Source organism: Rhopalosiphum maidis, chromosome 4, assembly GCF_003676215.2.
Source record: "Rhopalosiphum maidis isolate BTI-1 chromosome 4, ASM367621v3, whole genome shotgun sequence".
In the NCBI taxonomy this organism is placed as follows: domain Eukaryota; kingdom Metazoa; phylum Arthropoda; class Insecta; order Hemiptera; family Aphididae; genus Rhopalosiphum; species Rhopalosiphum maidis.
The window spans coordinates 43,253,213-43,269,716 of NC_040880.1; the positions used below are offsets into that span (position 1 = coordinate 43,253,213).

At 29.8% G+C, this 16,504-nt stretch overlaps 1 protein-coding gene across 1 annotated transcript; it reads left to right on the plus strand.

Moving 5' to 3' along the window:
* Positions 1 to 297: 297 nt before the first annotated feature.
* LOC113559451 (plexin-A2) lies at positions 298 to 15,226 on the plus strand. Its single transcript, XM_026965287.1, has 2 exons — positions 298 to 1,025; positions 8,704 to 15,226. Exon 2 carries the CDS (start codon positions 8,719 to 8,721, stop codon positions 14,542 to 14,544), a length of 5,826 nt encoding a protein of 1,941 aa, XP_026821088.1. The 5' UTR covers positions 298 to 1,025; positions 8,704 to 8,718; the 3' UTR covers positions 14,545 to 15,226.
* The last annotated feature ends 1,278 nt before the right edge of the window (positions 15,227 to 16,504 follow it).

Consider the following 16,504-nt stretch of genomic DNA (forward strand, 5'->3'; position numbering starts at 1 on the left):
AAATTTTGTGGGCGCTGACAGTGCGGGCCCGCCGGAGCACAGTCGACTGGTATACTATCCCGTGTGTTTGTGTTTGTGTGTGTGTGTGTGTGTGTGTACGTGTACGTGTACGTGTGTGTGTGTGTGTACGTGTTTGTGCGCGACCGTGTGCGCCGCGCGTTCGTGTGCGTGTGTGTGCGACCGTGTTTTTTCGTTCGTAGAATCCGGCCGCCGCCGCCGCCGTAACGTTTGTCCGCGTGCGTATGTGTGTGTGCGCGCGCTCGCGCTAGCTCGTGAATCGGCGCTGTGCCTGTGCGTGCGTCAGTGTGTGTGCGTTATCCGCCTCCGGTAATTCGACTCCTTCAGTCTATTCAATAATATTGTTGTTGTCGCACACACGCCGCGAGATCGGCGGTACAGCAAAACAGTTTTTTATGATTATTATTTTTATTTCGATTATTTTTCCGCCGATAGATCGTTTTGGTTCGCAATTCAATAATAGTAATTAATAATAATATTGTGCGCTGATATAGTAGATAATAGCTTATAATAATAATAGTGTATATTATTTATTTTTTGTTTTATAGTCCGCGTGCGCGTCGTGCATTGTTTTTCGCCGATTTCGTTGTGTTTTCGTGTCATCGTGTCGTGATACAGTATGGTCCGCTGCTCGGGGAAAGTTGTGAGATGACGACGCCGTTGTCGTCGTCGTTTTGTGTCGTTTTGAACACATCACAGTCGCAGACTCGCAGCAGCTCGCCGGTGTCCATTGAACAAACGTGAACGGGTCGCCGCCGCCGTCGTCGATCAGATCGGTTTGTTTTTGTGCGCGTGAACGCGATGCTGCCGGACGCAGTGGCGTTATTACCGACGACGATAATCACCGTTAACCGACGCTGTTGTCATTCGCCAACGATCGTCAAAGTCTAAGAGAAGAGAAGTCCGCCGTGTTCACCTCAGTCCGTCCGTCCGTTTTCCGCGGCCTCTATTACTCGACCGCCATGTCTTGATACTACGGACGCGCCATGCCGTTCTCCGGGCACGAGGTACGTGGACTACCGTTGTTCAGTTATCAATATTGTTAAGTCGCCGTAGGCAGTAGCAGCTAGGAAGGCGGATGTTAGGTTTGAGAATGTTTTTTAGTGTAGCTCTTGCCCTAGCTGGCAGTGTCCACGATCCCCGCCGAGAGAAAGGTCTTGAGAACCGCTCACGACGTGCGAAAACAATCGCATCGTAGTGGTGCGCTGCCCGCGTTGTGGCGGCTACGGTGCCGATCTGTGAAATTAACTGTATTATACAAAATACTATTGAAAACCGATAGAAAAATATTTCTATTCTTATAGATTAGGTACTCACTACTGATTAAATAAAAAATAGTTAAGATGCTACTATAAGCGCATATATGGTTTAAGATTGGGGAGTTGGAGCCCTATCTCCCTAGCTACTTAAGGAACCAACTGTGGAAGTAAAAACAAAAAAGTTAAAAAAAAGTTACTCACTGCACTCTATTTCTAATAAAATACATATCTATACTCTAATTATAATAAAACTTACATTTTTTTCTTATCTACAATTTTGTTTACTATTAATTGTAATGTCAAAATTATATTGATAATAAATTATACAAATATATATTAGCTTTAGAGCTAAGTATAATTAACAAAAAAAAAAAAAAATGTTTTTACTTTTAACTTAGATAACGCAGAACATTATACATAAAGATCAATTTTAAAGCTGTATTCTTTGGTTACTTTTAGCAAATATTTCTAATATTATTTCATTGTCTACTGCAATATATTTTTCAATATTTAATATTACTAAATTAGTAAAATAATCCTGAGCATATGTGTTACTCGGACATATGTGTTAATTGTCTCATAGATGAAAAAGATCTATTAAAATTGATTTAATCATGAATTACCTACGCTATCTTGGAAATACAAAAACTAATGCTCAATACTCGACTTGCATTTGCATATTATTTTATTGCTGTTATATCGTTTTAACAATTAACTTATTAATCCTCTTGACTCTTATTATGATTACGTCATTCAATTTGTATCAATGGTACCAAAATATTTATTTGCAATAAGTTTTTATTACAAACCAATGTTTTACTCTGCTGATTGCATCATGAAGTATTAAAAACTTAATACGTAGAAAAAAATTATTGGAGGGCTATTGAAATATTTAGGGAGCAGAGCCCCTAAAGCCTTCCCCCCTATTTGCGCCTATGGATACTACTTAAGTCCCAAATTGTATTTTTTGAGCAAATAATCAGGTAGAGGTGTCTACTTAAATACTATTAAATGTGAAAAAATAAACAGTATACAATAAGCAATAGTAACCCAAAACACAGTAGTCTATTTTATGGATATCAAGATAATCGAATAATTACCTAATCTTAATCTTAAATTGATTACAATGATTACATTAATATTTGACAAATGTATTTTTAATCAATATAGTCAATAATTTATAGGTATCTAGTTGTAAGTAACTGTATTTTTTTAGCAAAAAAATAAAATTGGATAAAATAAATAGGTAATAGTAATAAATTATTTTAAATTGAATCAAAATCGTATTCAATACTTAAACATGTTATTTAAAGTTTGATGAAAAAAATTAGGAAAATAGGTACTAATAAAATAAAGTATTTAAATATCTAACCACCATTACTCAAATGCTTTAAATCATTATATATTAGATAGGTACTCTGTATAATAACCTTTGACTGATGTGTCATCTTTTATTTTTTTGTTTTTTGACGAGTGTGTTCCACCAACATCAGAAGGAAGTACTTATGTATTGTTTAGTTCAACTGTATGTAGTGTTGGAATATGAGTTGGTCGGGTAATTTATTTCTACATTTTTTTTCTTGATTTTTTTGTTTCATTTCACCATTTATCTTGTTTCCTGAGTAACACCTTACTGTCGTTTGCTATTTTTTTCTTATTAACATGTAACAGTAAATTTTACATTTAAAAGAATTCATTTTACTTTGTTATTTTTTATCTGGGAGTGAATTGGACTTATAACATTTTAAAGCTAGAATATTATTTAAGAACTTTTTTTTGATATTTTAATTTTGAAACATGTTGTGAGCATTTGTCTCAATTGTAAATTTTTTTTTTGTACAATTTAAAATGGTCAATACCTGCTTAAAAATTAAATTATAAATAAATGCCGAATGGGTCTTTAGATAATATTCTTGTATGAAGATTTGAGATGTTCAACACTGCTTCGGAAGAAATATTTCTCTTATCCTATACTTTGCATTCTACGCTTTTAAAAGTGTACCTTGACGTATTTTGATTTCATATAAATTTTCATATTTATTATAACTTTTATGAACTGTATACAAATAAATTTATAAGTATTTTACCTGGTATTTATTAATGTTAATAGTTTGAAATTGAAAATAAAATGTTATATTATTATGTTGTTATATAATGTAGTTCATTATATTTGTCTATTATATAATTAATTTGTTTATAGTGTTGCTAAAGATTTTGATTTTTTCTGAAATTCTTTAATACGTTTCAGTAGAAAGTGTTACTAGTAAATATTTTAATTCAAGTAATTAGGTAGTTATTATTTTCTTCTTACAATAGGTAAACTTAAATAATAAAAAAATGTTGCCGACTATTATACCTTCTTATGCCCTCCTATTAAACCTATTTTACTCAGGTGCCTCATAAAATGTTTTAAAATTAATTGTACCTGGTACCTATTTATTAATTAGAAATGTTAAATCCTTATTAATCTAATTTTACTATTAGATATTTAACTTTTTTAAGAAGTTGATGATAATAGTTGGTATATACCAATATAATACGATAATGCTTACTTGCTCAAATCTCGTTAAAGTAAACTTGTTATCGCTGACATGCTGTGCATGTCATAAGTAATATCTTTTTGAATGCCATTTATTGTGATATTAATTATTATTTATAGACTTAATTTTATTTGACAGTAGATAATTTCAAAATGTGCATTCCCACATTGTTGACACTAGTTATTTCATTTTTAAATATTAAAATTAAATCCAATTTTTAATAGGTATACCTATTGATATATATTTCATAGGTATTTGGTAAAGGCTTATCTATGCTAGAAAAAGTAAAATATTACAAGGACTTAGGGTAGTAATAAGAAGGTAACTTAATGAAGTAGATCCAGTAGTCCTCTATCTGAATTATCGAAAATCAGGATTATACGGAATGATGTTTTTTTTAACTTACTAATAAATATTTTTCAAAAAACAAAATTCAAAATTTATTGATTTACAATTTTACATTACACATTATTATTATTATTGTGATATATATATTACATATGCACATATATTAATACAAATTTATAGAAAATGAAAGAAATTTAAAGAAAGTATGAAATATAAATTGTCAGGATTAGCGAGACTCTACTGTACTTCATCAATATAATGATGTTAACTAATTAATTTGATTAGTTATTATTTATTAAGATGATTAAAGCCAATTAATATATATTTCTGTAAAAATAAATGAAAAACAGTTATTTTTTTTTTTAATACTTTGTAGGCATATATTAAATAGGTATTTGAGTATCTCATGAAATATTTACCAACAGTTTTATGTAAGGTATTAATGGGTATAATTAAGTTGTACATTATACCAATTACCAATGATTATAAATACTCAATTGCTAATAATACAGTATTCATCTTACATCGGTTCAAATATGCTTGTTATATTGTAAAATATAGATTTTAAATAGTTATTTATCTAGTATAAAAAACAAATGTAAATTTAGTAAATAACACAATAACTCCTTATAGTCTATACCTTGATATAAATTATTTAAGAGTTGAAAATTTATGAAATAAAATGCCTCCTTCAATGTTTTTGAAGGAAAAACATGGCAGTGTTAATTCATTATAATGTATCAATAGACAATAATATACTTTTCTTGTTTTAAATTAATTATATATATGCATACATTTATTCTATAATAATTAACAAAAAAATTGTATAGGTAAAATTAAACTTATTATTAATAATGAGGTTATTATCTTAACATATTTAAATAAGTATTTTTGACAGTATTAAAAAAATAATGGTTAGGCACCTACATATAGGGATATTGTATTGCAAAGATATGTTAGAGGTACTTATTTATTTTTAAATTTAATTACTTTAAAAAATATTGATACTCATATTTGTTAATAAGCAATCAGGTAATGGTATAATTTTATATGTATATACTTAATTAAGATTTATAATTAACATATTTTTCTCTTGTACTGTTAGTAATGTAGTAAAGATACAGTTAATTATAATTAAATATATAGGGGAATATATCTATATATATATATATATTTATAACATAAAAATAATTGGGGTTTTGATTTAAATGTTGTGATAATATATTTTTTTGAATGCTTACTATGAATTTATTATTAAATAAATCTCTGAATACCTTAATCATTTAAGTATCTACAATTACTGATATAAGTACTAAACCGGTGAATCAAGAATTTAAGTATGAGAATTAGTAGTAAGATTAAAAAATTACGATATCACTACAATATTAGTTAATATAACCAATAAGTGTTTGATGGCTGTTAGTAATGTTTAATAAAAATAAAAGATAGTAGGTAATTACTAAATGTAAAATATAGTGAAAAATGTGAATAAAAAATTTTTGTTACTGTTGGGTCACCAGAGTAAAATAGTTATCTGAGCATTATTTAAAAAAAAAATAGTAATAATAACATCTGTTGTTCATTTTTAAATTTAACATATTTTAATTCTTAATAGCTATGATATTATTTTTAATTTGTGTATAATCAGTATACTCTAATTCAAAAATAACAATTAAATGTAGCAATATAAAAAAAAAAAACAAAAAATAAAGTTAAATAAGTGGTACTAGATGAGGTGGCTAATTTTAAGTTCATTTGATTTTATAACTTATTCAATACCTACCAAAAAAAAATCTTATTAGATTCATTAAGATTTTGTATTGTATGTCTAAGAACATGCTGACCCTGATAATGAATGTACTTAGTATGTACTAAGTTATTTCTTTTGTTGTTTATTGGTAAATTTGAAAATCTATATTTTTAGGATTAAACAATAACTTAGTAAAGTTATTGTTATAAGTTATAGCTATCAAATGTTTTGTTGTTGTTGTTGTTGTTGTTGTTTTTGTTGTCTAGTACATATAAAACTAAGTAATAAAAGAATAAGTACTAAAGAATCTATTTTAATAGCTCATGATGCAGGAAGTAAAAGTGACATTTGTCATACTCCCGTTGTATTTTAATTTAAACTTTATACATACATATTTCCTCGTAAGTATCTATTTAATATTGTATCAAACATTATTCTTACAGTATTCTTAAATAATAGCAAAAAAATTATTTTGTGGTACCATATTAATAGGTCTGTGGACTTGTAGTATATAGTTGGGGACACAGAAAATGAGTGCTGAACCTCGTGGCCCGTTGTCCATACCCACCATAGTAACAATTGGTTCTTAGCAACCTATTTATGAATTGACCATCGAATCCAATTGACTGGGCTATTTATTTTATGGTTTTGACAACCACTATCAAAAAACTGCAGCTTAGCGTATGCCGGTTAGCGCTCATTTTTTGTGTCCCCAACTATATATTGGATATTTTAAAGTATGCAAATGATTTTCAATTATATCTAAAAATCGACAGATTTGGGTAAATCATAATTGCAGATGATTAGCATGAAATATAATAACAGCATACTAATAATATTTATTAATGGTTTATTATTTAACTGATAAACAATATTTTTGTGATTCACCTATTATACTTATACCTATTTAATATAATAATTAGGTATAATAGGTTAATTAAAGTATAATTATTATTTTTTTGGGGGGTTTTTTACTTTTGTTGGTACTGGTAAGTACTTTATTTTATACATTAAAGAAACATCTTTAAATTATAAACTATAATTATGAACTATATTGTGAACAAGTAAGATAAATAAACATTAAACATTATAAACATTCGCATGTTTTGTTACTCTTTCACTTTTATTAGACGCATAACATTGTATAATTATGTACTGGATTCTTACTAATTATTACAGATTATTAATAGTTAATTATTAGAAAAAATTAATTATTAAATTCTCAGAGAGTATAAGCTGTGCTTGAGCAAAGAATTGTAGTAAACTTGGTCAAATATAAACTGTAGTAAGAATCCGTTTCATAGAATTAATCACCCTATGTTATACGTGTTGAAGACAAGTACAAGTGGTAAGATAGTCTTTCAACAATCTGTATGAATAATAAAAAAAGTATATCTATATTTGTGTTTTTATTAAATTAAATAACAAATGGAATGGTGTAAACTAATTTTAAAATGTTCTGCCAATAAAAATAATCCTGGACAACATATGTGTTGACTGAAATGAAAAATTTAGATTTAAATGTATAAATTCCAATTGCAAAGACACATTTTTTATTTCAACTTTATATTTTATGCATCATTTAGACTAGGTATTCTCATTTAAACATTACAAGTTTAATACAAATGGAATTATTGTATTAAAGATCTGTTTAACATCTAACAAATTATATTATATCCTACGTTACTTATATTAGTTATTTTATTGTTGGATTAAAAGTGAACTTACCTTTGTACTTTACTTAACACATATTATTTTATAATATAAATAATTGAAATGACCAAAAATATATTAATTTTGATCTATAATGATTAGTAGTATTACATACTCATAGCAATCAATAATTATGTACATTTGTTGACATATTACAAGAATTATTGTATTTGTTATTATTAAGTATAGATCCAGTGTTTATTAGTACTTATTTAAAATAAATAAATGAAAAATAAATTTTAATAGGAATATTATTATATTTAATTTTACAATAGTGATTTTTTTGATGATCTCAAAAAGAATTATCAAATAAATACATGTTTTATATAAAACATATAAAAGTTATTATAAAACAACATTTTTGAATGACAGCAAATATTCGAAGTAGAAAATTGTTCTGAGAATTTTGGTATTTAAAACGAGTAGATAATTAGTTTAAGTATTTCAAGTTTAAAAAGCAAAATAGCAGGAACTGCTTGAGTACCCCCGAAATATTGCTTCACTATTGTATTTGATGTCAGCTATAACTGTATTTACAATAATAATGGGTTAGATGCGTTTAAGAATTTATCTGTATTGGTTATCCAAAATTAAGATTATTAAAGCCGCCATCGATGGTCCCACGGATTAGGACGCGCAAAACGCGTAGTGAATATTATGTTATGCAGTACTAGACAATATTTGTCAATGATAGTTAAATATTTATGTTATTTATAATATTATTAACATTTAATAAACAATTGAACACATTTTAACTTATAACTTGATAATGATGAATGATGATAGTAAACGAAAACGTGTAGGTAGCGGACGACTGCCACCGTGGAAATTATATGAGCTATATGTTTAAAATCTTAAGTGTCTAAATAATTAATTACACGTTTCAAATTCGATTTTTATATGTTGAAAATTGTAAGAAAATATTCTGTTTACTAAAATATCGATAAAAAAATATTTTATCAAAAAATGTTAATATTTTTCGAGGAAATGAGTGTTTACTTTTAAATCAATTATAATGACATTTTTTCAAAGTGTTAATGTTAGTTCTAATTTTATTTACTTATTTTTGTTTTAGGAATAGACTGTTTATATGGTCATCTATCAACATATGTCTTCCATATTCCCATGTACTGGAAAAACCAGACGTCGTACAATGCAGACCACCCATCGTCTGTGGATAACACTTTTCTATTTGGCATGTCTAAGTGTAAGTTATAGTCATTCCAATATAATAAAAATATTCAAAGACGATGATTCGACGCCAATGTTCAACAATCTTGTCATTGACAAGAACACTGGGCGCTTATTTGTGGGTGCCATCAATCATCTATATCAACTTACACCTGATCTCAATGTAACTAATCAAGTAGTTACTGGCCCCATTGAGGATTCTTTTGAATGTGGGGCCAATATGTGTCCTAACTCCACTATTAAAAACTTAACTGATAATGTAAATAAAGTACTTGTTATCGATTATACTACATCCAGGATAATCACTTGTGGATCAGTTTCACAAGGTATGTGTACAGTTCGAAATTTAAATAACATATCTGATACAGTACAATTAGTTAAAGAAGCAGTGGTCGCAAACAATATGGAAGCATCTACTATCGCTTTTATTGCACCAGGACCTCCAAATCCACCTATGACGCAAGTTATGTATATTGGAGTTACATTCACCGGAAACTCTCCTTATCGTTCTGATGTACCAGCTATATCTTCTAGAAGTTTAGATAGTCAAAATATGTTAAACATTGCTCACGTTGGAGTAATTTCTGGTACTCGGGTATATGTAAATACTCTGAACCGTGAACGATATCTCATTAATTATGTTTATGGTTTTAGTTCTGAAACTTTCAGTTACTTTTTAACAACACAAATGCGCAGTGTAACATCTCCTTCTCCATACATATCTAAAATGGTAAGATTATGCCACGAGGATAAAAGTTATTATTCATATACAGAAATTCCGCTGGAATGTACTAGTAAAGAACAGTCATATAATTTAGTACAAGCTGGGTATGTGGGTAAAATTGGCTCAGACTTGGCTACAGATCTTGGTATTACTCCTCAAGATGACGTTTTATTCGCCGTATTCTCAAGCAGTAATCAAAGTGAAAGTGAATTGAAAAACAAACCTAATGACCAAAGTGCACTATGTGTTTATTCACTAAAGGCAATACGAAGAAAATTTTTACAAAACATTAATGCATGCTTCAGTGGAAAAGGGAATCGAGGTTTGGACTTTATATCACCTAGTCATGCATGTGTTGGAACCAAACTTCAGACAATTACCGAAGATTTTTGTGGTATGGACGTAAATACTCCTTTAGGAGGCGATTCGCCTATGACAGCTATTCCAGTTTTAACGTTCAATACTCGTCTCACTGCAGTAACTGCAACTTCTACTGGTGACTTTACGGTTGTATTTGTTGGGACAAACAATGGCCATGTCAAAAAAATAGTGGTTGAAAGTTCTGTAAAAGCTATTGAATATGGAGATATAGTTATTCAAGAAAACTCTCCAATAAATCAAGATTTAATAGTTGATCCTCAACAAATGCATCTATATGCAATGACTAGAAACCGAGTTTCTATGATTAAAGTTCAAGAATGTCATATGTATTCATCGTGTTTAGATTGTTTGGCTGCAAAAGATCCTTATTGTGGATGGTGTTCATTAGAGAATAAATGTAGTTTACGCTCAAATTGTGAAGATGCAGCAAATGATCCATTATATTGGATACCATACAAAAGTGGAAAGTGCACAACAATAGCTTCTGTTACACCTAGTCAACTTCAAAAGACCACAGCGCGAACATTGGAATTAGTTATTGATAATTTGCCATTGCTTGAAGGGCCATTTAATTGTGCATTTTCAGTGTTTGATAAAGTGTTGATCACAAGTGCTATTAGAAAATCATTTGGCGTAAATTGTACAACACCACGAACAGATTTACTACCATTTATACCAGCCAACCAACATCATTTTACTACAAAATTGTCTGTAAAAACAGCCAAGGGACCAAACTTTGTTGCCACCAATTTCACATTCTTTGATTGCAGTACTTATACATCGTGTACACAATGTGTTAATTCTTCATTTCCGTGTGATTGGTGTGCTGAAGCTCATAGATGTACGCATGACACGGCAGAAAATTGTAGAAATGATATTTTAGTTACTGGTGTAAATCGTGTTGGTCCTAGTTACCGAAGTGGACCATCATTTTGCCCAACAATTAATGGATCTGATACAGGAAGTACTGAAATTTTGGTACCTTCTGGTATTAAAAAACCTATCCGAGTAAAAGTACACATAATTGGCCAATTTATTGCTCAAACACGTTTTGTATGCCAATTTAATATAGAGGGTCGTGTTTCGAGTGTAAATGCGGCATTAGTAGCGGACACCATATATTGTGAAACGATGGAGTTTAGTTATAATTCACACTTTTCTAATATCACGGCGACTTTTGCTGTGATTTGGGGAGGATCTAAACCATTGGATAATCCACATGACATTCATGTTGTCATTTATAGATGTAGTGATATGGCTGATGACTGTGGTATGTGTTTAGCATTGCCTGAAAAGTATAAATGTGGATGGTGTCAAGCCACTAATAGTTGTGAAGTTATAGATCAATGCGATAGAGCAGTTGTTACGTGGCTCAATCGAAACAAGACTTGTCCGAATCTTCAAATCACATCATTTTGGCCACTTGCTGGACCGTGGGAAGGTCACACAAATATTACAATAATTGGAAAAAATTTAGGAAAAAGTTTTAATGACATATATAGTGGTGTTACTGTGGCTGGATTAAGATGTGCTCCATATGCCCATTTGTATGAAACTACCAGAAAAATAGTATGTAGAGTTGATGGACCCGGCAGTGAAGATATAAGAGAAGGTCCAATTGTGGTTCAAGTTGAAGGATTCAGAGGTGAATCTAAAACAAATTATCATTTTGTTGATCCCATCATAAATAGTTTTTATCCTGGTTATGGTCCAAAATCTGGTGGAACAACTCTTAAAATAGTAGGAAAGTTTATGAATGCTGGAAGTAATATTCAAGTATTCTTCGAAAACAGTTTACCATGTATTGTTGTCAATAGTACATTCTCTGAAACTACTTGTATTACAAGTGCTTCTGATGCTCAAAGAGTTGGAAAAATAAAAATGTTATTCGATAAGTCTGAAAGAAATTTTGATCGACAAACATATGAATACACTGATGATCCTAGTGTTGAATCTGTTGAATCAGGTTCTCCCAGCCAAGTAAAAGTTCCTAAAGGCATTGTATCTGGTGGTATAAAAGTTTCAGTTAATGGTAAAAATTTCGCATTTGTTCAAACTCCTCGTTTGTATGTTTATTATATGAATAATACATATTTTGGGGATTGTTTTGTACTAAGCAATTCTAATTTAATATGCGAGTCACCTAAAGTTACACCACTTCAACGAATTCAAGCTAATTCTTCTAACCCACCAATAGAGTTGGACTATGGATTTGAAATGGACAATGTAACAAGTGTTCAAAATATATCATCAAAAACAGGATTTTCAAAATTCTTACTTTACCCAGATCCAAATTACACAAAATTTGAAGATGTTCAAGGGGAAAACATAAAATATTACAAAAGTGACTATTTAACTATAAATGGCCATTACTTGGATCGAGCTTGCCAAGAAACTGACGTTACAGTGCAAATTGGGACAAGTTACTGTAACGTGACTTCTTTGTCTCGAAATCAACTCACCTGTAAACCACCGCCTATTCAACCATTAGCAGTATCTGACGATTTTCGGTTGTCTAGCTCTCAAGAACTTCCAGATGTAATTGTAACAGTTGGGTCAAGTCTGAAGTTTAACATAGGAAAACTTAGCTATGCTCAATCTGAAGTTAATAGCCCTTTGACAAATCCTGCTCTATTTGGGGGTATCATTGGTATGGCTATAATTGTTATTATTTTCATTGCCTTTTTGATCGCATATCGCCGCAAATCGACTGAAAGTAGTCGTGTCTTAAAAAATATGCAAGAACAGATGGACATATTAGAACTACGTGTTGCGGCAGAATGCAAAGAGGCGTTTGCTGAACTTCAAACAGAAATAACAGATATAGCTGGTGATCTTACTTCGGGTGGTATTCCATTTTTGGATTATCGTACATATTCAATGAAAATTTTGTTCCCGAATATGGAAGACCACGGAGTGCTCCAACGAGAAAAACCAGAATTAATCCGAAAAGAAAAAGGCATCCGTTTGTTCGGTCAATTAATATTAAACAAGACATTTTTATTATTGTTTATAAGAACTTTGGAGAGTAATCGTTATTTTTCAATGAGAGACAGAGTAAATGTAGCTTCTTTGATTATGGTGTCATTGCAAAGCAAAATGGAATACTGTACAGATATATTAAAGACTTTACTTGCAGAACTAATTGAAAAATGTATGGAAGGTAACAGCCATCCAAAGTTACTTTTGAGACGTACAGAAAGTGTTGCAGAAAAAATGTTATCATCATGGTTTACTTTTCTATTATATAAATTTTTAAGGGAATGTGCCGGAGAACCTCTATATTTATTGTTTAGAGCAATGAAACAACAAGTCGATAAAGGACCAGTTGATGCAATTACTTCTGAAGCAAGGTATTCGTTGAGCGAAGAGAAACTGATAAGACAATCAATAGATTTTATTCCAATGACCGTATATGTTTCGATTTCCCAGCAAACTGCTTTCGTCACTGGACTCGACCCAAACACTGAAAATATACCGGTTAAAGTATTAGACTGTGATACAATTTCACAAGTAAAAGAAAAAGCATTGGATACTATCTATAGAGCGATGCCTTGTAGTCAACGACCCCGCACGTGTGAACTCGATGTTGAATGGAGAACCGGCACTTCTGGTCGTTTAATTCTATACGACGAAGACTCAACAACAAAAGTGGAAGGAGAATGGAAAAAACGGAACACTTTACATCATTATATGGTTCCAGATGGTGCATATCTAAACTTGGTTTCCGTCAAACAAATGTCAACCTACAACTTATCAATACTTTCAGACCGCATGGACAAACACAAATATGAAACTTTAAATTTAACGAAATTTAACTACGATAGCCCGCCATATAGCAGAGCTACATCGCCACTGAACAATGATCAGGATGGAGGTCTCAAATGTTGGCATTTAGTTAAACATCATGATAACGATGCACAAAAAGAAGGTGAACGTGGTAATAAAATGGTATCAGAAATATATCTTACGCGTTTACTAGCTACCAAAGGTACTCTACAAAAGTTCGTAGACGATTTATTTGAAACAATTTTCAGTACCGCGCACAGAGGAAGTGCTCTGCCTTTAGCTATTAAATATATGTTTGATTTTCTCGATGATCAAGCACTTCAGCATGGTATCTCTGATCACGAAGTTGTACATACGTGGAAAAGTAACAGTCTTCCTTTGCGTTTTTGGGTGAATCTTATCAAAAATCCCAACTTTGTTTTTGATATACACAAGTCCAACATAGTTGACTCATGTCTATCAGTTGTTGCTCAAACATTCATGGACTCGTGTTCGACTTCAGATCATCGACTCGGTAAAGATTCACCAAGCTCAAAATTACTTTACGCCAAGGATATTCCGGTGTACAAAGACTGGGTAGATCGTTACTATTCAGACATAAAAATCATGCCAGCAATATCGGACCAGGACATGAATGCTATGCTTGCCGAAGAATCAAGGATTCACATGACAGAATTTAATACCAATTGTGCTTTGTATGAACTCTACATGTACGCTGCCAAGTACAACGAACAGCTAATGGTAACACTCGAAGAAGACGAATTTTCCCAAAAACAGCGACTGGCATATAAATTGGAACAAGTGCACAATTTCATGATGGTAGAAAAATAATTAGGGGCCATTAATCAAAAGACGGTTAAGATAATTGCTCAATACCGAGTATGAGTGGTTCAATGGGGTTCGCTAATTTCAGCGATTTTATACATTGTGGTATGTAGAATGTAAGATGTTTTTTTTTAATATACAAAAAAACAATTTAATTAATAATAATATATAAATGGTAGAAATAAGACGATTTATATAGATAGGATAACCATAATATAAATACGCATAAAAATATAGTAATAAATTAACATATCTATTGCCTAGTTCTTGCCAATGAGATGTTACCAATACTACTTACTCCAAAAATAAAACATTAAAACCTACATTTTTGGTTGCTTTTCAACAATCTTAAATATAAGCAATTTTTTTTTCATATATCCGTCCAAATTTTCTACCATTCTTTGCCCTCGATATGTACTTTTAATTCAAATATATTTCAACCTATTCTATAAGACTGAGTTAATTTTAATTTAGTTTTTTTTTTTTGTATTCATGATTTATTGTTTTTCATTTGATCACTGCTTTTGGCACCGCTCTAGTTAATGCACATAAATAAATAAATTACCGAATAACAGAATAAAATAATATATTGCTCCAAAATAGTGTGTTTTTTTATATACATATATATAAATATATATTTATACCATTCCAAAAATATAACAAATGTTATAATTCCAATTTTGTATTCAGTATTACCTCATATTTGATAAAAAATAAAAATAAAATAAAAAAAATAATATTATTTTAGATTATAATTGTAAGTACCTAATGAATAAATATTTTGTACTTCTGTATATTTTCTCAATAATTATTAATTTTATTATTATGGTTACAAATTTTTATTTGCACATTAAATTAAAAATTAATGTACCTCTTTTCCCAATTATAATGTGTATTTGTGGTATGTGTTGTGTATATTTTTGTTGATTTTGTTATTCATTTTTTATTGTAATTTTGTATTATATTACCTAGTCTTCATTTTGATTTTATGCTTTGTTTTTTTTTCAAATTTTTATTTATTCATTTTATAGCTTTTATCTGAAAAAATATACATGCGTACTTTTCATTAACATATAGAATAAAATTGTATTCGCGTGTCAGTTATCAATAGATTCAACATATATTTTGTATTTCATTTTTTTTATTTTACATTGATTTCAAAAAATTCACTAAAGAATAGATTATCTAATTTAAACTGCAGTGGTTAGAACATGTTAATATTAATTTGTTTTTGGGCGCCTTTCGAGAAAATGACTGTAATTTATTTTAAATTTATACAATGTTATGAACATTAAAAAGTAAATTTTAGGTTTTTTCTGTAAAATAATGGTCTTTTTGTGTATTAAATTTAAATAATCAAAATGAGGTGGTTGTATTCTCATTATATTTATGTTTACTTATTATTTTAGTCGGTTGATTTACTTCATAAGCGTATCAAAATAATAATAATAATAATAATAATAATAGTTCGTTACTCCCTCTATTGGTAATCTAAAGCTACAAATTACTTTAAAACAATTATGTGTCTCCGTTAAAGATTTCTGGGTGACATTTGCCACTCGATTAACGAACGAACAGCTTTAAACGATTGTAATTACTAATTACTAATTATATATATATATATATAAAAAATAGGCCACCAATATTTATCGTCGAACCGTGATAATAAAGTTATTATAATGACTATGCAACTACCCCATCATATATCTATACATATTATATTTACGGCATTTGATTTATTGTGCCCTTTAAATTTAATTTAGGTTCCTATAGCGTAAGAGTATAATATATTGTTAAATAATTACCCTTTTGTCCTGTCCAAGTATAATAATAATATTATGTAAATATAAATAATTATTATATATTATAATAATCATATAATACAATATTATGTATGTATATATATTATTTTGTATGTAAACGTATATTATATATGTATAATGTACAAATATACGTATAAGTATAT

What these genes read in the sequence shown, in the direction of transcription:
- LOC113559451 (XM_026965287.1), top strand. Translation starts at nt 8,719, where the DNA reads ATGGTCATCTATCAACATATGTCTTCCATATTCCCATGTACTGGAAAA.